At 37.1% G+C, this 22,626-nt stretch overlaps 2 protein-coding genes across 11 annotated transcripts in view; one reads left to right on the top strand and one right to left on the bottom strand.

Annotated features, from left to right (window-relative positions):
- The window catches only part of SLC3A1 (solute carrier family 3 member 1), a 38,998-nt gene extending 32,557 nt beyond the window's left edge, over nt 1–6,441 (top strand). The window contains exons 8-10 of one of the 3 annotated variants that reach the window (XM_081069249.1): nt 911–1,078; nt 2,045–2,161; nt 5,365–6,441. In XM_081069249.1, the coding sequence (XP_080925375.1) occupies nt 911–1,078; nt 2,045–2,161; nt 5,365–5,805 (726 nt within the window). In that variant the 3' untranslated portion in view covers nt 5,806–6,441. The remainder of the gene's footprint in view (nt 1–910; nt 1,079–2,044; nt 2,162–5,364) is intronic. The other 2 variants (XM_081069250.1, XM_081069251.1) reach the window with 2 other exon arrangements.
- Nucleotides 3,824–22,626, bottom strand: part of PREPL (prolyl endopeptidase like) — a 34,355-nt gene continuing 15,552 nt past the window's right edge. For all 8 annotated transcript variants that reach the window (XM_081069239.1, XM_081069238.1, XM_081069240.1 and 5 more), the window contains 9 exons: nt 18,950–19,166; nt 18,143–18,328; nt 13,349–13,546; nt 10,636–10,811; nt 9,011–9,227; nt 8,422–8,571; nt 7,893–8,016; nt 6,976–7,049; nt 3,824–6,618 (listed from right to left, as the gene is read on the bottom strand). In XM_081069239.1, coding sequence (XP_080925365.1) covers nt 6,529–6,618; nt 6,976–7,049; nt 7,893–8,016; nt 8,422–8,571; nt 9,011–9,227; nt 10,636–10,811; nt 13,349–13,546; nt 18,143–18,328; nt 18,950–19,166 — 1,432 coding nt within the window. In that variant the 3' untranslated portion in view covers nt 3,824–6,528. The remainder of the gene's footprint in view (nt 6,619–6,975; nt 7,050–7,892; nt 8,017–8,421; nt 8,572–9,010; nt 9,228–10,635; nt 10,812–13,348; nt 13,547–18,142; nt 18,329–18,949; nt 19,167–22,626) is intronic.

The raw sequence follows: 22,626 nt of genomic DNA, 5'->3' as shown, positions 1-22,626 counted from the left end.
TAATTTTTCTGGCATTAAAAATAGAAAAATGCTTTATAATGGTCTGTAAAAGATAATTGCAAAGTTTTAGTATGTCTAAAGGGAAAAAAATAGCAGCCTCCATTTTCCTGAATTGCAGCAACCAAGTTCCTATTCTCAGATTCAGATTCAAAGGCTGGTTCTGCCTCATACCCCAACTTGAATAAAGGACGCAGTTTCTCAGTTTGTTTCATCATTTGTAACACAGAGGTAATACCCAACAGCACTGTAGTGAAGGGGGAGTACGACATAATATAGGTGTGCAAGTACTTTTTAAGCAGCCAGTGCCATACTCAGCACATGCTTGTGAGACTGAGTTGCATATATGGAGAGCGTTGTTAGATGATTTAAATAAACTCTTAAATAAGGACTAGATGTTATGTAATTAGAACTTTTAACAGAAACGTGACAAAATTTCCTCGTAGAATATGTAAATTTCTTTATAAAAGTTGATTTATCTTTTAATTTAAAATTTGTTTTGAATAGTTCAAAAGGCACACACACAGCAGAAGTCTTCCTCCCACCTGTCACTTCCACCTGGTTTGTTCTTGTCCTGCTAAGGGGGAAACGTTTTTGTTTCCTTTCCTGTCAATATTCTCTTATCCAAATGTGCAAAGATATTAATATGCACCCTCATAAATGTCACCTTACTTGCAATGTCGTCATGAAATACTTTTGTGTTGTTGACCATAATGGCCAAGACAATAAATTGGTCAGTTGCACAGTAAGTACCTTAGCAGGGTTGGGACTCAAATCCAGGCTTGCTGGTACCCATGGTAATCTTGTTTTACTGCCTAGTGAACGTTTTGTAAAATAGAGTACATCTTCTGAATAGAGTAAATCTTCTGGAAAACTGTGTAGAGCTGTGTTCTTAAAAATATCTGCTTTCCAGATTGGTGGACCTGACCGTGCCCGGCTGACTTCTCGTTTGGGGAAAGAATATGCCAACATCATGAACATGCTTCTTTTCACACTGCCTGGAACTCCCATAACTTACTATGGGGAAGAAATAGGAATGGGAAATATTTTAGCCACAAATCTCAACGAAAGCTATAATGTTGTAAGTTAGTAAAATTTACCTACACACCGTACCATACTTTTTTGCTAAATCAAAGAATTTCCTATTTTTACATTATGGCTGAGAATCATTACTTTGCTTGTCTTTCTTACTGCTAGACAGTGAGAATTCTCAGCTTTCTTGGCTGGGGAGTTTGTTGAAAGTGCTGCTTCCTGAGACACACAACTGAACTGGTGTAGAGTCCAGTCACCTGCATTTTAGAGATGTTTTCCAGCTGATTCTTAGGCACAGTAACATTATTTATTGCCCTCTACCTGAGACATGGAGTTAGGAACATTTATTACAGTGCTTGTGTGTATTGCTAGGTCTCGCTTGACCATGGTACAAAGATTCTTCCTTTTTTGTTGGCATATGTAATGCACAGCTTCAGACTTGAGTGGTTTCTATTTTGTTTTTGTTGAGGCGATGGATCTAATAATTGTGTTGCTGGGTAGATGAAAGATCTTGAACTTGTCATTTGTATGATTAGCTTTCAATTCTATGAGATCCAATTTCCCTAATATTTAGTCCAAGTGAAACATTTTCTACTTCAGCTTCTCAATGTGGATATGCACTCAGGTGCAGTCAGTATCAGGCTGGGTAAGAGGACAGAAAGGTGAGGCTCAGTGGTTCATGGCTGCATTTGTGAATTCACCATCACCCCATCACAGTGGAATGAGTTGGTCACGGCACATTTTGAAATCCTGCATTACTCATTCTTAGGGAAAAGCAACCAAGTTTCCAAACACGTATCAAAGTTCAGTTAGTATAGTCTGTTCAGACTCAGGATGTTAACTATTTTTAATTATATTGTGAAATTGGATGATGTATTGAATGTTAACGTCTTTTCATTATGAGATGCTAATGAGTACAAGTGCTAGCTAAGAAATATAGGAAATTAAATTAAGAAATCAAAGCCAAATAACATTTCTTTTAATAAACAGACTACTGTTTTCTCTTTTGACATAGGATACCCTTCTCTCAAAGTCACCGATGCAGTGGGACAATAGCTCAAATGCTGGTTTTTCTGAAGGCAGTCACACGTGGTTACCCACCAGCTCAGATTACCACACTGTGAATGTTGATGTAAGTATCAATGAAAATTTTATGCTGATTCAAAAAATGGGAAATGAGTTTTTGTGCTGGTAACATGTATTCACACTGAGTGAGTCTAAAACTTGAACTGATGCTCTTTAAGTCCGTTGCATAGACTTCCCCTGCAGTTTTCATTTTTAAGGAGTTTGCAAGTCATGTTTCTGTGAAAATACGAACTGGTACAGAAGTGTACCATCTGAAGTCCAACTCTTCATTGGGATGACTAAGAGCTTTGAGCTATTAAGGAAATTGTATGGAGGTTTTTCAGCAAGCCCAGCAACTATCCTTCCTTCTTCCCTACCTTCAAAAGGAAAGAAGGAGATCAGTCAATCAACCTAGGATAATGTGGACTGTTTACCTGGAGAAACTGAAGTCATGAATAATTCCTAAAAGTAGATGTTCTAGAAAAGTATGCCCTTTGATTTTTGCCTATACTATTTTCTGTTCTTATGGTTATCAAGCTTGCCAAGTTCAATGAACACATTTCCTAAACACTGTGACTATTAAATAGAATTAACAATGTAGTGCCTGTCACACTAGCAACAATTCAAGTACAAGAATGCTAATACTGGGCGGCCTGGTGGCTCAGGCGGTTAGAGCTCCATGCTCCTAACTCCGAAGGCTGCCGGTTCGATTCCCACATGGGCCAGTGGGCTCTCAAAAAAAAAAAAAAAAAAAAGAATTTGAGCTAAATAATAAAGGTGAATGTAGGTTTAAAAAAAAAAAAAGAATGCTAATACTTGTACTCATTAATTAGCATTCCACAATGAAGAAACCTTAACATTCAATCAATACATTCAATACAAGCTCAGTGGCTAGTGGCTACCATATTGAACAGCAAATATAGAACAGATATAAAACATTAAAATGTATTTTAAAGTGGCCATTACCATTTTAAGAGTAACCATTAGAAGACAGATGTAACTGTATAATTTTCAATGAATAATACAAGGAAAAATAAATTACATAAAGAAAACCAATTGATCCAAAAAAAGGAAGGCAATAAAAATAGTACAACTATAAATAAAAGATAAAACAAAGCTGTAGGATTATGTCTAAAATGGTAATCACAAATTTACCTACTAAAAGATAAAAACTCTCAGATTAGATAAGACAAAATCCTATATAAGAGACATAGCTAAACAAAAAGAATTAAAATACAGATATCGAAGGCAAATAGTAACAAAAAGAAAGCTTGCCTCTTGGCTATAGCTATCGAAACAAAAAAATGCATATATGTCTTGACCAAGTAATTTCATTCCTACATGTGTATCTAGGAACACTTGCACATGTGGAATATGATAAATACTCAAAGATCTCTGCTGTTTTAAATAGAAGACTCTGGAAATGATTTAAATGTTTCATCAATAGAAAACCAGTTGAATCAATTGTAGTTAATGTATACAATGGATTTTATGCAGCTTTTAAAAAGAATGCGGGAGGTTTATGTGCATTGATATGAGACCATCTCTAACATGTACTAAATAACATATGGTACAGAATGGTAACATGCCACCATTTGCATACAGAAATAAAACTGTTTATATATGTTTATGTAGGCACAGAATGTATCATTTCATGTGATACATAACAGTGAAAACTACATAAACAGTGGTAGTGTCTACCTCTGAAAGAGGAACTAGGAAGCTAGGGGACAGTGTTGAAGAAAACTTTTTTATTTTATATATTCTCATAATTGAATTTTATACTGTGTACATGCATTTCATATTAAAAAAAAGTAAAGTTACAAAAAGCAGGTATGGAAATATTTAATAGCCAACAAAATAGAATTCAATATGAAAATCATTATGAGACAAAGGCCAATTTTTAAAAATTGATAAAAGAATATTCCACTACAAATCATGAATCTATGCACCTAACAATAACTTCAAAATACATGAAAACAAGTACTTGAGAAATATACAAAGAGAAACTAACAAATCCACAATTATAGAGACACTTCAACATACTTTTAGAAAGTGGTAAATCAAGTAGACAAAAATAACTGTTAACACTTATTGGGCACTTCTTATGTGAGTGGCACTGAACTGTGCTTTTTCATGCATTATCTAAGGCTACAGAAAATGTTAATATTAATTTGACAAGTCATATCCATATAGATGTACCATAAATACTTTTGTACCTTGTAAACAGAGAATAAACATTTTTTCAAACATCCATTAGATTCATTAAGGACTACACATTAGGTCCCGTTCCCAGACAACAACTACCAAAACCACCACACAATCAACACAGCTGGCAATAATACAATGAAAGGAACAGTATCGCTCATTTGGCAACAGCTCTTATGAAGAATAATTTGGCATTATGTATCAAGTGTTCATACTCTTGGACATAGTAATTGTCTTTTGGATATTTATATCCTACATTAATAATCCAAATATGGGGGGAACTAAGAATGTAAGAAAATATTAGAAACTTGAATGTTGAAATAAAAGGGTATGGTTAAGTATGGTATAACCAACCATTGAATAGAACATTACTGCCATTAAAATGACATTTATGAAGGTTATATAATAACAGAAGATGCCTGAAATGTTGGAAAAAAAAAGCAGGAGAAATACAACATTAAATTGTTATGTTGTTTAGGTAGTTGTAAAATAAACCCAAGTGTTCGTTAAAGGACATATATTCTACTGTTTACAAAAAGTACTAACTTTCTCTTTAGACAGCATTTTGCTTTGCATCCTTTTTGTTACTACCTGTGCAAGCAATATGTGTCTACACATTATTCTACAAAAGGGAACACTGAAGCCCCAATTGCCCCGAAGCTGAGTCTGTGGCCACAGTGGCTGCTTTTCTGCCAGTTACAATATAGTATAAAGGGACTTCATTTAGGCAAGTTAAATATCCATTGACTTAAGACATGGACATTTCTTTTGGGATTCCTAAAGTGGAGTCCAATTTTGGTGTCTGCATGAGCTCTGGCCAAGACGCCGCCGGCAAGGCACACGCTGCAGCGACTCCCGGACAGGGTGAAACCCTGCATCCGTCATTCCCATCAGCAGTTCAACTATTTTTCCCTACTTATTAATGCTTACAATTTGGTAATTATTTTAAGGGGCAAAACTGAAGCAAGTTATTTGGGGAAATTTCTTACTTGATACTAAAAATATTTTTAAAAAACTCTTAGAATAAAACATTCATGTTAATACTTTTTTTTTTTTTAATAGGTCCAAGAGACTCAGTCCACATCAACATTAAAGTTATACCAAGAATTAAGTTTGCTTCGTGCTGACGAGCTGCTCCTGAGCAGGGGCTGGTTTTGCTATCTGAGGACTGACAACCACTTTGTGGTGTACACGAGAGAGCTGGATGGCATAGACAGAATCTTTCTTGTGGTTCTGAATTTTGGAGCCCCATCACAGCTAAATGTAAAGGAAATGATTTCAAATATTCCCAGCAGAGCGAGGATAAGGCTAAGTACCAATTCTGCCAACAAAGGAAGCGAGGTTGATACACACGCCATTGATCTGGACAAAGGAGAAGGACTCCTGCTTGAATATGACACGAAGGAGCTCCTTCACCACCAAACTGAGTTCAGAGGCAGATGCTTTGTTTCCAGTCGGGCATGCTACTCCAGCATATTAAACGTACTGCACAGCTTGTGTTAGACACCCCTATGAAAGAGATGAGGACACGGGCATTCTGTTCTATTCCAAGTATTTGCAGCAACGTCACGTACAGCACACTGCTGGGGACACTTTAGGAACAGTCATTAATTCCTCGCTATTTCTGTACCTTGAGTGGAAGTGCTTTAGGAACGGTTCTCACATGTTTTTAAAGAATAAAATGTTTAAAACAAAATCATTGCTTGCAGGAACTTGTAACTTTACTGAGAAAGCATCAACAGAGATGTCCAGAACCCGTTAGGACTCCAGATTATTAGAAAGAGCTGATGCATTTTGCTGTGAAGAATGTTTTTATTCCACAAAACACAGGACAGAAGCTAGAGGATGACTTACTATCCAAGCGTCTAAAAACGTTCACTGAGGGAGGCAGGACCTTGACTTGTAAACCATTTCAAGAAAATCATAGTAAAACAGACAAAACAAAGCTGTTCTGCTGGGGAGAGGGGAACAGTTCTGTCACCAATCCTTCCTTCGCCCCCTACTCCATGTCCTTCTAAGTAGCATGATTAGAAAACTACTTTCCTAGGTTAAGGGACATGTACGTCAAGGAGATACAGTATAAGTGAGATGTACACTAAACTTGGGAGAAGCAGATTTTTAAAAATTATTTACTAACTTAAAAAAAAAATCTCACTTTTGCTAATCCAAGTGGAAATAAGACTGAAATGTTTTAGTGTGTTTCCAACTCCCATTGAATGCAGCATTTCAGAATTTTAGATATTTCTTAAGATTCTCGAACACACTGGTGCTGTCAAGTCCAAGTTCCTCATACAGGAATTTAATTTGGGCTGTAATCTAAAAGAAACACATTGAAAAAAATTAGAAGGCCTTTGTGGTAAAACTGTGCTGTTCAAATCTTTGTCTACCCGTCTTCACCTCACCCCGAAGTCGGCAGTTTACGGCACGGGTACTTTTATCTGGGACACAGGCAGAAGGCTCCCAACAATTAAGATTCAATTACTTTCTTTACCAGAGCTCGCAAGTACTAGAGAGAGCCTTTCTTCTCAATTGACTCTGTTCTTCGCCCCGCTCCTGTGTCCCAGCCACAGACCCGACGACTGAAGCAGCTGTCGTAAACCCACCACAACCACTGAAATGTTGAGTACATCTCTACTTGGAAATCTGCCCACCGAGAAGGGCTCGATAGCATACCTTTTTGTGAGAATCCTCAATCACATGATTGCCTCCGGGCTGAATATCTAAAATAATATTGGGGGCCTGGTAACCTGAAAGAGTTAACATATGAAACCATTAGGTTTTGGCCAGTTGAGAGCCATTTCTCCCCTCTCCTCCCAAGTGCTCTATTAAAGTAATAGGGAAGGAAAAAAGGCATAAACCATCACCATCAACAACAAAGAGATGGGAGGGAGCAAGCAGAAGACAAATTTCTGAAACGGAAAGCTGGAGGAGGACCAGGGGCTGAGGGAGCGGGTGGAAGCGACTGTAGGGCCACATGGGGACGGCTGCGACCCAGGAGGAAGCCAATGGGCCCTGAGGAAGCTGAGAGTCTTGGGACCTGGAAACACTACATAACCACACAATGGTAAGAGTAGGACGGAGCTGAATACGGAGTTTGAAAACGTGTATGTGGGTCCCTCGCACCCCAAGTCCAGAGAGTCCTGGCATGTCTTGGCAAGCAAAAAAGGTAAGAGTCCCTGCTTAATGAAACTGAAAGATCTAGGGAAAACTAAAACAGCTAGTTTGGGCATTTGAAGCTCTAGAGCAAAAACTTCAGAATCTGTTTTTTAGAAGTTCCCAAGAATAGTGGCTTCATTTTAATATTGTTAAGCAAAAGCAGGGTTGTATGATATGATAATACATCTTGAATTTACATTTGATATTTAAATTTGCTTTTTTTCTTTGTGCCTTGTCTACCTTATTTTAATATTGTACTTTAAAAAAAAGAGATGAGGCAGTTATAGTCGTTACATATGCTTCAACTGGAGTCAACATAGGAAAAACTGTCCCAAATCATGGGCAGATCTGTACATAAAATGTGTTCCTCTGGGCAGCAGGCTAAAGGTAACAGTCCATTTAACTATGTTCCCTGCTTCCAGGTGGTCTCCTACCTTCCCCGGCGCCCTTAGCATGCTCCATAACGGCTTCCTTGAGTTTCTCAGTATAGTTTACAATTCCTTTCAGAGGTACACGTTCATCGTTTTCATAAGCTGTGATGTGAATTGCAGGATAATGCTGCAGGAAAATAGATGTACAAAGATTTACATTATTTCTTATGGTTCCTTTCTACCTTATAGATTATGAAAAATAATCACTTCCAATTTCTTTCCCCTAAATGCTAGATGTTATTTTTTTATTTGGTATTCTCGAGAGATTGGCAGTATCCCAGTGCTAGACTACTTGTTACCTGGAACAGTGTTTTCTTGACTAGAAAGACCATGACCTTATAGAAACAAACATGGAATATGAGCGGAGATGGGGCCGGAAGGTGTTTGGGTATTATAGCAGAATAACCTAAAATCCTATTGAATTTCTCCTCAGCTTGGCCTACTGAATTCCTGCCTCAGCTCCGGTAAGTATCCTCTTGATTATCTCCTCTATCACTTCGGGATAACAATATCATTTAGTGTCTTTCACTACCTGAGGTTTAATATTTTGATAGGGACAGTAGCGTTTTATGTAGTTCTTGTGTTTTTCATCAGATGAAGGATTTCCCCATTCTTCTAATTCTTCTAATGTCAGAGGAAGTGTCGTGTCCATCATGGTGTTGAGAACATCCAAGAACGGTGCCTAAAAAAAAGACAAATGAACTTAAACTTTGATGAAGAAATTGGTAAAATGAGTTTCAGAAAGATATACTTTGTGCATTCCAGAGTCAGTGTGCTATGCCTGACTTCTTGGAACTGATGTTTCATATATGCTTTTCTCTTTTTCCACCAATTCTAAACGTTCTTCCAAAAAAAAAAAAAATCCAAGAGAATAGTCATTAACATCCTTCAGAGGAAATCCTTAAAAATTAATAAAGAACACTGTCAGGGAAGAATAAGTAAAGGGTAAGTAGTTGGATTAAAATAACTTTAGAAGTTCTCCCAGCACAACAATTGTGTTTAAAATGTAAAGGCTTTGTTATACTCGTATGTTGAAGTAAAACTAACAGAACTCTTTTCTTAGAGTAGCCTATGCATTTATGCCTCCTCATTCTGTAAACAGTTAGAGACAGTATACTCACCTCCAAAGTCACAGCTCTCAGGAGGTCTGGATTAAAATTGCACAAGGCTCCCACAAGCACCCCTCCAGCACTGAAAGCAGTCAGGGTTGTTAGACTTGGCTGAGAAAAGCCTTGGCCATGAAGCGTCTTAATGCAAGCCTCTAAGTCGGCAAGGCCATGGAGTTTTTTGGTTAGACGGCCATCAGCGTGCCACTGGAGACCTAACTCACCACCACCCCTGAAATTAAAGGGCAAAACAGTTTTAGTGGGATAAAAGTATTCACGATACAGGATGAGGTCAGCAAGCTAAAGCCTACGGACCAAATCCACCTGGAGGCCTGTTTCTGCATGGCCCTCGAGCTAAGAATGGTTTTCACGTTTTTAAAGTTTAGGGCGAAAAAAACCAACCAGGATATGCAGCAGAGACGATAGGTGGCCTCAAAGCCTAAAATGTTTACTGTTTAGTTCTTTAGAGAAAAAGTTTGCCAACTCCTGCTATAGACAATCAAAAATTGATTCAACAAATGTATTTCAGTGCCTGCTTACTATTTACAAGGCGTTGTGCTAAATGTAAGCCTTAAAAACGTAAATAGGGGCGCTGGGTGGCTTAGTTGGTTAGAGTGCGAGCTCTCAACAACAAGGTTGCCGGTTCAATTCCCACATGGGGGATTCCCGCATCCCCCTATTGAAGGACAACGAATGATGGGTCCTGGAAAAACACACTGTCCCCCAATATTCCCCAACAAATATTAAAAAATAAATTAAAAAAAAAACCAAAACGTAAATAAGCAAAAATCTCCTGTCCTAAAGAAGATCCTAATTTTGTGGGGAAAGCAAACAGCTATGAAGCAATGTGGATGCTGTTATAACACAAGTGTACGTCAGGTCTCCCAGAAGCAGCGGAAAGAACACCCACCTGTCAGGTTAGGTGTATATATGTGCGTCAGGAACATGAATGCTTAAGATGGAGAACTACCTAAGCTGAGTCTTGAAGGCAGAATGTGAGTTCCCAGAGGGCAAAGGAAGTGAAGGCATCAAGATACAGCATGTGGACAGGCACAGGGGGAAAAGGGCCTGGCACCTGAAAGGACGTACGAAGGCTGGGTGTGGAGGATGCGAACGGCTGAGCGCAGGTCGTGTCTGGGAGGGATGACAGAGGCCACTGCAGAGCTAGTCTGACCGTGAGGATGTTAAGTACTGTACTGAGAAATACGGATTTTACTGCGGAGATGGGGAGGCAGTGAAGGATTTTAAGTAGAAACACAAAATAATACTTGTGTCTTGAAAACAGCTTGAGTAAGATGGAAATAAGAGTAGAAAAAAGGACTCCAGCTTAAGAGGCTACCTGAGAAAAACCTAAACTCAGGAAAATTAAATGGAAACCATAATGTTACTAAATAAGTAGAGATGATACTATTCTAAAAATCCTAAAAATCTGGTACAAATGCTAAAAATCTACCCTTTTGCTTATGAATCCACTAATGTTACCGAATCAAATTCCACCAGCATAGAATTAGGAATTTCTAAATTCAACAGTACAGATGAAAAAATAAACTTTCGCTCCCTGACATACTGTTATTCTGGACCTGTCCCTGTGCTCTGGCACGGACTCGGACTCGTACGCCAGGGGCAACGTGCTGACTCACCGCACATGGCAGTATGCTAATATCCATCCATCGTCCACCAACACCCGCCTTTCAGGCCTGAAATTCATTTTCAAATCCATGCCATAAGCTCCATACACATGTACGAGGAGAGGTTTCTTCTGCAAGTCCTCAGAGTCCGTTTTGTGGAAAACAGTCATGGGCACTAATTTTCCATCCTGGAAATGAAGATTTACTAGACATGTAAAGGAGAGTCTTTTAAAACAGTTTTATCCCTAATTTTATACACTGCTTATTGACATTGAGCAGAAACCGCATTTAATTAAGACAAAGAGTTATGGTCTCTAAAAATCCATCATGGTACTTATTTTCAGCTACTTTGCTGACCTATAATATTAACTAGAAAAGAGCAGCAAGACTGGCTTGAAAACACTTTATTAAATGCAGCTTTTTATGATACTGAAGTAATTGTAAAGAGTTCTTCACTACCTAGTATTACTGTAATTCTTTCTTTCAGAGCAAGCCTCACTACCTATTAAGGTGAGACGTACTAGCACAGCGTTCTTCCTATACCTAGGACTACAGACTGGCATTTCTCGGTTATGAATACTTACAGATACGCTAACTCAAGAAGCTTTAACAGCTCAATTTTCTGTCCTCTACAGTCAGAATTCTCAACCTAATGGTACCTGAAATCTCGTACTCACCTTACTGATATACTCACCCACATCTTCTTCAAAGGCGTATTTAACTTTATTTTTAAAATGTTTTAAGGTTTATACATTTTAACACGAAAATTACTTTTAGGGCAGGTAAACTACCCTGTTTCCCCGAAAATAAGACCTAGCTGGACAATCAGCTCTAATGCGTCTTTTGGAGCAAAAATTAATATAAAACTTGGTCTTATAAGATCGGATCTTATAGTAAAATAAGACCGGGTCTAGGTCTTATTTTCGGGGAAACACAGTACTCCCCAATGCAGTGCACATTCATCAATCCCAATTGATTGAAACTAGGCATTCTGGACAGACAAAATTAAGGGAATCTGAACTCTCATAGAAAAAGGGTAGGAAAGTTGCTTTTCATTCTGCTTATAGAAACTAATGAAATAGCACTAATGTACATAAGGAAAAGAATATAACTAAGCCACTCTATTTTTTTCATTCTCATTTTGAAGACTTCACTTTGGGGCACCAGGGTGTTATCTAATCAGGAGGAACTCCTCCTCTCATTATTCTTTATTGTACTCAATGTGTTACTAATAGTTACAGAGTAACTAAAGTAAGATTCATTCTTAAAAAATGATGTAGATTAATGTCTATAAAATAATCTTGGTCTTTTCATCTCCTTGCCTCCTCCCCAACTTCAATTAAATAAGCAGAGAAATACTTGCTGGTTGAAAATTTATGAGAAAAAAAGAGGTCAGGGTGGTAGCAAGTCCTATGATGGCTGGGTCCCAGAGTTACCAGCAGTGCACAAAGGCCTGCAATGTTCTAGCAGCTTCCACTCAGCAGGGGCTTCCCTACTTTTCTAATGTATAAAGCGTCCCTTGGTTCTCCAAGAACTTAGCTCCACTGCTCTTTCCATTTGGGGTATAATTACAACTTTTTGATAGATTGGTATTAAACCCCATATTTGTAAAATAAAACAAAGCCTAAACATCGTATTTTGTTGACAAAAACCAAAAATCTGGAAGGTGATACACTAAATGGTTAATGATTTTTTACCTAAGAGGTACAGCAAATGGGACTGAAAAGTAGTCACTTAAACTTCATACATTCTGTGTTTTTGCTTTGTTCTAACAAATATGTCTTCTGTTATAATGTTAAAATAGTAATTGCTTAGACAATCACTGAATAGAAGAAAAAAATTCTTAAGGAAAAGAGACTTGTATCCCAATTCACTCTTTGTCAGTATGTGTGAAATTATCAGATCTATACATTAAGGTCGGAAAATTCCTTAAATTGAAGGCCAGTTTATATATTAATTTGTTCCTCACTTGTACAAATTTTCTTTTCTACTTCTTACAAACTTCCCCACCCTTTCTCCTGGCCAACCTATCCTCTTTTACTCTACACTTTGGCCATATTGTCTTCCCTTATACTTCCTGAATGCACCATTTGTCCCTCAATTCAGGGCCTCGGTACAAAATGGAATCCTCCTGCCCCCTTTCCAGCTTAATGCTTAATCGTCTTGACTAAGATCTTACCTGAGACATTACTTCCTCAGAGAATCTTTCCCTGATCTCTCCAGACTAGCTAAGGTCCGTTTGCCATGTTTCCACTGTACTCAGTACATTTTCATTTTCCTTTGCAGCAATCAGTACATTAGTAACTCATTACTTCTTCAACATCTGTTATCTCCCCCACTAGATTTAAGCTCCATGAGGGCAGGGACTATCTTAAGTCTAGTTCACGCTACTCAGTTGCTTACCACCTTCACAATTTTTGCTATCATTGCATATCAACTGTGACTATTTTTTAAATCAACTTTCAAAATTTAAGTAAAAACAACAGGTGAAATCAAGGGCTTGATGTGCTAGTTAAAATTTTCTAATCCATGTTCAAATAAATCCACGAGTATTACAGTTGAAAAAAAAAAATCCATGCTCCCCTTTCAAATCATTTGGGTCTTACTGTGATATGAGATCCACTTTACAAAACTGTGCTATTGTAATCCCAGCAACTGCACAGTACTTGACAAATAGTATGCTTTCGGAAAATGGGAGCCGACAGTGGAGATTACAAAGACTTACCTTGCTTTTGGCTTCTAGACGTAGCACACGACTAGTCTTTGTAATTGGGTCTTCATGCCCAGTTTCCTCAAACAGTTTGCCTTCTGCAAACTTGTATGTGTAATATTTTGGGGGACGTATTGGAGAGCAAAGCTGAAAGGGACAATTCTTTGGGTCTGAATTTGTATCCATTATGAATCCACAGGCCCAAGGAGGGAGCTAAAGAAATAAAACAGTTATTTTTACTCTATCTAGACACGAAGTTATCATGAATTCAATTTCTGGTTCTGTTCCAAACGAGATGACGTGCACATCAAATTTAAGTTCTTCTACCCATTACCACGTAGTGCTTCATCTAAGGGTTACTGCAGCCCAACAAAATACAGTTCAAGTAAAAAACAAACAAAACTACACCAATGACCACTAAAATGAGGTAAGATGATAGGAAAATGGTTTATCATGATTCTGGATTTACGTAAAATCTTTAAAACAAGTTAAGAAAAGTTTATTTTGGAGTGCAAACTTGGGCAATGAAATAGCAAAATGATTCAAAATAAGAGCAAATCAAATAGTAATTCCAGAACCGAGCAACACAGAACATGAAATCTCTGACATGTGTTTTTAATAATTTCCCCACCAGCCCATACTCTGCTGCTTGTACAGTCACAGTGATGACAGTTATTATTCCAGGGCTACAAACTGGCTCAGCAGCATTAAAGCATTTACAATTTGTTTCTAACTTTGGCTCCCGGGCTAACCATTGTGCAGAACAAAACCTTTCCTGGCACATCCACTCTGAGAGACTCAGAGGTATTATGATTAGATTCTTAACTTTAAGAAAAAAGGAAAGGAATCAAAATTTATTCTCCCGGAGCAGCAGGGTCCAGCTTCAAGCCTTCCACTAACATCCTTCTTATACCTTTTAAAGAACTCTGGTAAGCAGGCTGACAGTGTGTTAAACGTGGTACTGAGAGTCAGAACATTAAAAGAAAATTGCCATTCTTTTCCTAAGTAATCGCAGAAAGAGCAAATTCCTTAGAAAATCAGAGGTCTTGACATAGCAGTCACTGGTGGGCACTATTCAGAAAGGGTAGGTGGGAGATGTGTGCAGAGTGCACCATTTAACCTGTAGAAACTGCAGCTAAGGAGCTTATGTTCACAGAACAGATTTCGTGTAATTAATCCAAAGAATCTATTTTCCTGAAACACTAATAAGGACATATACTTTCAACGTTTACTTAAAAGAGTTCCTAATTTATTCTCAGATTGAGGATTATTTTCAAGGATAATTTATTTAAACGTAAACCATCACTGGAAAGAAAAACATAATCGTGAAAGTTGGGAAATCTGGTAGCATAATTGAAATGGGCGGATTGAGACCTCAGTGGGAAGCCAAGAAACATTGTTACTATCCTTGTAACCAGGCCTCAGGTTGCAGGTACAAGGTGCCCCAGTCCACAGAGGCACACGTTTTTCTGCCCTTCAGTGAGACAAAAACAGTTTCCATGTGACCCTGGTAGTAACCTGTTTTAGTTGCAGACCAAGTGGTTTCAAGAAATCAAAAAGTCTTTTGGGTGTATTTCTTAAACTAATGGGACCAAGGTTAAAATTTTAATCATAATAAAAACTGTTCCAGGGCTATGGACTTTTTAAAGTTGGTTTAGCTGCTGCAGAAATAAGCATTAATGAATGATCTCTTAAGTCACATCTCCACACAGGTCTCTTAAGGACATCTTAAGTCACATTTCCCACTGAGATAAGCCTGCAGTATCATCTATGTATACTTACGGACAGGATTCAAGAATAATTATAGTTGGCCAGGTAATAAATAGGCAGATATTCCTTAGATAATTGACAGAATAGGTTCAGTATTCTACCAGGACATCAGAATGATTAAGACATAAATGCTGAAAGAAAATTGGCCCAAGTGTACAGACTCCTCCAAATAAATTGGCATTAGCACAAAACCAGAAATTCCCCAATTTGCTTAAATATCATAATCCATTTAACTATCCTAACTTCTTTTTGTAATGAAAAAAATATTACTAGGAAATACTGACGACATGACCAATCATGAGGGCAAGTATATTAACGGTTTTACATTTCCAGTGCTCAGACTGACTTACAAAAGATCTTTTAGTCAAGTGCCCACTGGGCAGAGATGTCACCACAGAAATACTTTATAATCCACTCATAGTTTGGCTGAAAGATTTTGTTCTTTGCATATGGCATTGTCTAAGCATATAAATCAGTGTTGTACAGTTCATGAAAAGGCTCTGATCTGTAAAATTATCTTTTAGTAGCACCTGGTATATAACACAGTATTTGGTTCCAGAACATTAAACAGGTTTAATAGGTACTACAGGTTGGGAAGGGTCGAGAGATAGAGAGGATACTGAATAAATTAAAGACATGATGTTTGTGCTCATGGAAGTTAAAGCCACGGAAACGAAGTCACATCTTTAAAACAGGAATACTTACACAAAATTTTAAAGGTCGTATTTACTTAGAAGTCAAATCTTATGGCAGAGTAAAGTCATGACAGTTCTAATTTTCTTGATAGAATTTTGTTGTCATAAATGCATTTCTAGAAATAATGTATTTTCTATCTCTACTCAGATAAACTGCAGTTAAGAATAGATGTTCTTCCAGTTTCCCAATTAAAGATAACTGAATTTGGCATCGATTAGCAAAGTGAACAGACACACTTTGAATCTAGTACACAAAGGCAGTAAGAAAATCACCTTAGTAAAATCACCAGTTTTGTTTTAGGACACCTACATAATCTTCTAAGACACCAGATGTTACATTTTATAATTTGATTTTATGATGTGGCTGAAAAATTTTGGTTGTTTTAGGCCCTTGTAATTTCTTATTTATACACCATAACAATCTCAAAACTAATCTCCCTGCCCGTACCTCTAGTTGCGTCAGTGTACCTGCCAGCCTAAAGCTTGACTCCTCAAATCATTCCTCCACTCCCAAACTTCCAAATGTTCCCCCTCTTCGTAATTTATGCATAAAACCATCATCTTGACAGTCAAAGGGCAAACCATAGCTTTATCCCCCACAAATTTATTCTGGAATGGAATTACTAGCAGTTTCCTGAACATTTTCTGAATGTTTCCAGCTAAGAGAGTCATTTAGTCTACTTTCTCATTCTAGAATACTATCCCCCTCTCTACCCATCAAAATCCTATCTATCCTCTGGTTTATCTCAAATTCTACTTCTCCTATATACGCTTTCCTGGGCCCTCTTCCTTTCCTTTGGGTCCCACAGCACATTTTGTGTTTTTGATATCACTTATTTCTTTTATTATTATTTTTTTACTACTAACTAAACTACAGACTTCATTCATACTTCACCCATATGTTTCCACTAACGTCCTTTTCCTGTCCCAGGATCCACATTGAATTTAGCTGTCCTATCTCCTCAGTCTCCTCCAATCTGTGAAAGTTTCTCAGTCTCTCCTTGACTTTTAGGACCTTGAGGTTATTTTGAAGAATGTGGGGCAATTATGTGGTAGAATGTCTTTCTATTTGGATTTGACGTTTCTTCAAGAACAAATCGAGGTTATCCATTTTAGCAAGAATACCAGAGTCGGGAATACATGTCAACAGATCTTCTTACTTGTATGTCAACCTCAAATGCTTGCCAGGTTTTTCACTGTAAAGTGGCTATTTTTCCTTTTGTAATTAACATATATTTTGTGGGCAATACTAGCCTTCTCGTGAAGACTAGGAAAATAATCGATTTATCCTTAAATGTATGCCCACTATTTTAGCATCCATCGGTGGGTCCTGCCTTCAGTAACTATTACTTACTGTGTATCCTAACAGTGATTTTGTATCGCTGTCGTTCTCGATACCACTGATTTAAATACACCTAATACTTAATCTCTGTGTACTAGTTTAATCTCATCATCAGGTGCACCCTCTATCAGGCCCGATATTTTGACCTGCCGTCTTTTCACTTCTGAGTGCCCAATACAGTACCTTGCACGCAAGTTCAATAAACATCCAGTGAATTTACTGGAACTGCACTTCAACAGGAATTGTGACAATGTTGCAGTTAGGGAGGTATAAGTGGTCTACATTAGCTGGTCACTGGCTCCACAGCTCTTTCCATATCAAGTAAAACGGAGGCTTCTCCTCTCCCCTTCAGTGACTGTTACCTTAACTCACACGTTAACGCTGCTTTAAAACTGGGCAGTCACGTGCCATTGCAAGTTCACTGGTGGAGGCAGACTATCTCTTGTGACAGCCACAGGCAGCACCAGAGAGTCAGCCTCAGGCAGCTGTGCCTCCACCAGCTGTGTTGCAGTGGAGGCCACTGCTGTCCCCTTACTGAAAGAAACCACAGTTCACCCTCCCCGATCCCGTGAGAAAATTGCCAGAGATGATGCAGACATTAGCAAGCAGTGGCAGAAACACAGTGGGCATGATTCCCATCCACTGGGGCTGTGCGGATGGGAGCAGCAGGCAGTGGTTAGGCACCAGCTCCCAAGTTGGCCTGAGTTATTATTCTATCTAAAGTTGTAGAAATACGTGTTTTATAGAGATATGTAGAAAGAGACACAGTTAATTGTGGTTGCAATTAACTCGATATAAGAAGTTCATGCTATTAAGAGTGTTTTCGGTAAAACTGCATTAAAAGCAAGGTCCTCTAATAAAGACCCAGTATGTTAAATTCCATTTAAATTAAATTCCTTTTAAGAAAAAGCACATTGCTATTATTCAAAATGTGTTTTGGTTCAGCTAAACCTCAGGCATTTTGATGAACAGTATTTATTGTCTTTTGCTAATTAAACATACCTTTAGAGACCGAACTGAATCATCAGCCAGACCAATCACATTAACATAAAGCAGATTACTGTGCTTCAGGAACAAAACACAGTGGTCCTTAAACATGTCCAAGTCTACGACTTTGGTGTTTCTCTTCATTGTGAAAAATAAATCCCAATTCATAATAGCAGGTGTATCAGCTGCTGTTCTCATTAGCTGTATGGAAGAAAGTCACAAGAGATCCTGGTAACTGAACGTGACGACAACATCCATAGATGGAACCACTGAAAACTAGACGACACTATTCTTCGCTGTTTTAGAAAGAGGTGAAGGAACTAACCACATCAGGGCTGAAGGATGACTATCACCATATGAATAAGCCCAGGCTCGCCTACTGGGTGGCCCAGTGCTTAGATGACAGCCAACCAATGGGCATTTGAGTGAAGGTACCAACAGCCAGCTGACTGGAAACATCAGTGAGTCTAGCTGAGACCAGTTGAAGACTGCCTGGTTGAGAAAGATCTAAATTGCTAACTCACAAAATCATGAATTTGTAAGTTTGTTTTTTTTTGGCCACTAAGTTTGACTTTGGTAACTGACATAATCAGAATAGAGTATGTTTCATTTACTATCCTTTTTTGGCACACAATTAAAATATGTAGAGGTATTAGCTCTAAGGGAAGAGAAATGGGTTTGGTTATGCACAGGAAATAGCATCAATTTCTACAGTTTACCAAAAGTCTACAAAACAATGAACTTTTAGAATAAAAAATGTTGCTGATGGAAGGGTGACACTTCTTAACAGCCCAAATGGGGATAAGAAGAATACAGGATCACCTTGAATTCTGTAGGCTCGCCAACATTAGTGAGAATGTATAATTCATCATCTCTGTGTTCAACGTAGTAAAGGACCCCATGTATTCGCTTCTGGATAAGCACCGGCGGGTCCCAAGGGCTTAGGCCATCTATCAACCATACTTCAGAAGTGGTCTTGTTCATGATATTTATAGTGAGAAAACGACTGTCTTTTGTAAGATAAAGGAAAACAAAATAGCTAGAGAGAAAGAGAGAGAGAGAGAGAGAGAGAGAAACAGATATGAAAATCTAATAAATTTCAAATGTATGCTAACTTATTAATGACAATTATCTCACAAGTGTCAGTATACATGTTAATTTATCATGCAGAAAAATAAAAACAACTCCTTAGGGAAGTCTGCTTGTAAACTAAAATATTGCTATTGTTTTCCCATTTCCCCCAAAAAACATTTAAAATAATTTTTCTCTAATATTTTATTATGAACATTTTCAAACATGCAGAAAAGTTCAAAGAAATGTAAGGTAAATACCTGTATCCCCATCACTGAGATTCAATCATTGCTAACACTTTGCGATACAGTTTTTATCACATATATGCATCATCAACCTCTTTTTTTAAATGCATTTCAATGTAAAGTACAGATATCATCTAATTCTCAACCACATTAATAGATTTTTAAGGGCGTTTTGCTAAGAAGAGAAAATAAATTTCCTAGAGGAGATATGTAACTGTAGGGACGAAAAGGGACACAGAGTTTACTTTGTTTTTCCTCTGTATATATATGTTGGATTTCTTTCCTACCCTTCTCCTACTTTTTACAACAATAGGAAAAAAATCCTCACAATCCCACTAACCTAACACATTAAAAAAATTAACGTAACTATTTTTTCCTTCTAAGGTTTATTTGTATTTCATGCATGTCTTAAAATACATGTAATTAAAACACAGCTGCCATTTTCGATTCTGCATTTTTCACTTCAGATATCAGGATCTCCCTCCACATTACACAGTCTTTACGATCATTATTTTTAATGGCAACTTAATAGTCTATCAGATTAAATTATCATAATTCTTAAAAATTTAGATTTTAAGGTTTTACTGTAATAAAAGATATTAAGGGGAATATATTCATGAACCTAGTTTCCCCTCCCTGACCTACCTTTACAATTGTTTCCCTAGGATAAATTCTTAGGAATGGAAATACTAATTTTTCACTCTGAAACAATGGATGGCTTTAAATATTTACATGTTTCCTTATTAGAAAAGTAATTTTACTAAATATACTGAAAATATAAAGAAGGACGATAACCCTGAATCTACTACCCAGAGATAAGCATGGCTAACATTTTGGTAAATTCCTTCTGTACTGGATTACATTGCCATGTTTGTCAACTTTATTTCTTCTGTCATGTGTCTGTGTCCATTTTAAACTTGGTGATATAGTTTAAATATTGGTCGATAACATCTATTTATAGGTTAAGGATAGACTGGTACAAAAGTAATTGCAGTTTAAAAGGTTGAAAATAACTGCAAAAACCGCAATTACTTTTTCACCAGCCTAATTAAAATACAGCTGCAATTTTGTTAAAAATACTTTCCTCCATTTTGTCATCTGTATCTAAATTTATTTGTTTACAATGGTTTTTGACTTAAAGAGTTTAATACGCGTATTTTAGGTAACCAAGAATACTGGCACTACCTTTGTAATTTCTTTTGTTGATTTTATGCTTTGGAAATATTTCAGCCAAGTTGAGTGAAATAGTTGTATTTTCATCTAGTGGTTGGTGTTTTTTTTTTTTGATGGTTTTATTTTTATCAATAGATTCTTTAAATCTCTTAGGAATGTATGCTGATGTATAAAGTGATAAAAATTATTTTTTGTCCAAATAGTCAGTATTTCTCACAGCATTAAAAACATAACACCCATTTACTTTTCATTAGTTAGTGAGGTCTCTTTTATCATATAATAAGTTTTTATACATACTAGGGTCTATTCTGGTCTCTATTATTTGTCTGTCAGTTTGTATTATTTTAACTGTTGTAGCTTCATGTTTTCCTATATGGTTGTAGGGCAAGTCACCTACCCTACTTTGCTCTTAATTTTTAACACTTCCTTTGCTATTGTTATCTACTTATATTGGTTTGATGATGACACAGGTAATCAAAAGATAAATTATTTGGTCAATTATTTGGCAGATACATGGTTATAAGGAAGTGAGAATACACTTAGTGACAAGTGACAAGTTTCTTAGAAAAAGAAGACAATTATGGTGACCACAAAGCAAAAACCTACAAGTAGATACACAAAATATAACGACAAGGGAATCAAACCACATGACTATGGAAAATCATCAATTCACAAAGGAAGACAGTAAGAAAGGAAGAAAGGAACATGGGAACTACAAAATAGCTAGAGAACATTGATAAGACAGCATTAAGAAGTCCTTATCAATAATTACTCTAAATATAAATTGATTAAATTCTGCAATCAAAAGGCATAGAGTGGCTGATTGGATTAAAAACAAGACCCAACTACATGCTGCCTATAAGAATCACTTTAGCTTCAAGGACACACATCGGCTCAAAGTGAAGAGATGGAAAAAGACATTCCATGGAAATGGAAACCAAGAGAGCAGAAGTAGCCATACTTATATCAGACAAAAGAGACCTTAACTCAAAAGCTCTAACAAGAAATAAAGGCCTTTACATAATGATAAAAGGGTCAATTCAAGCAGATATGACAATCATAAATCCAATAAGGAAATGTAGGACTTGAACTATTACTTTAAAACAAATGGACCTGACAGACATATACAACCCATCCAACGGCAGCCGAATACACACTCCTCTCAAATGTACAGGGAACATTCTCCAGGAAAGATTATATGTTAGATCACAGTCTTAAAAGAAGGAAAACTGGAAAATCCACAAATAGAAATCAATACACTTCTAAACAACCAACAGGTGAAAGAAGAAATCAAAAGAGAAATAAAAAAATACCTTGAAATAAATGAAAATGGAAATACAACATACCAAAACTTACAGGCTGCAGCAAAAACAGTTCTAAGAGAGAAGTTTATAGCAATAAACATCTACCTTAAGAAAAAGGAAAGATCTCAAACAATCTAACTTTACATCTCAAGGAACCAGAAAAAGTTATAGTCATTTTGGCAAACTTTATTTGTACAGAAAACTGACATCTGGGGGTCAAAGCAATCACAGAAAAAGTAATTGTGTTTTAGAAGCTCTATGAAGATCTTTACTCCATTTTCTCTTCAGTTATTCTGCTTTTTCCTTTTTGGTCCTTCCCTTTGGATTTGGGGCTGTGTTTAAAGTATTCGCAATCCCCAAACTAGTCTGTGCTGTAGGTCAGGGTTCTGAATGCCAAACTAGGCTTAAACATATTTAATTGTGGCTCATTCCTTATGGGGAAGAAAAAGCACGCTGGAAGCCAAGCATTTGCCAAGAATCTTAAATGTATGTATGACGACTCAATTTTAGAATTTAAGACAGTAACAACATATGGCAAGGAAGTACCTTATTCAAGGGTATAGCTCACTGCGCTAGTTTTTAATTTTTTTGTTTCCAATTTTGAGTTTTATTCATAAGATGGAAAATGATTCATAATCATGTCATTGATATAACATAATAAATTACTAGCTTAAACTGTCATCTCCAAAAGATATCCTTGACCAAT

The sequence above is a fragment of the Rhinolophus hipposideros genome (assembly GCF_964194185.1).
Source record: "Rhinolophus hipposideros genome assembly, chromosome: 12".
Lineage (NCBI taxonomy): Eukaryota > Metazoa > Chordata > Mammalia > Chiroptera > Rhinolophidae > Rhinolophus > Rhinolophus hipposideros.
This window is presented reverse-complemented; position numbering and strand designations above follow the sequence as displayed.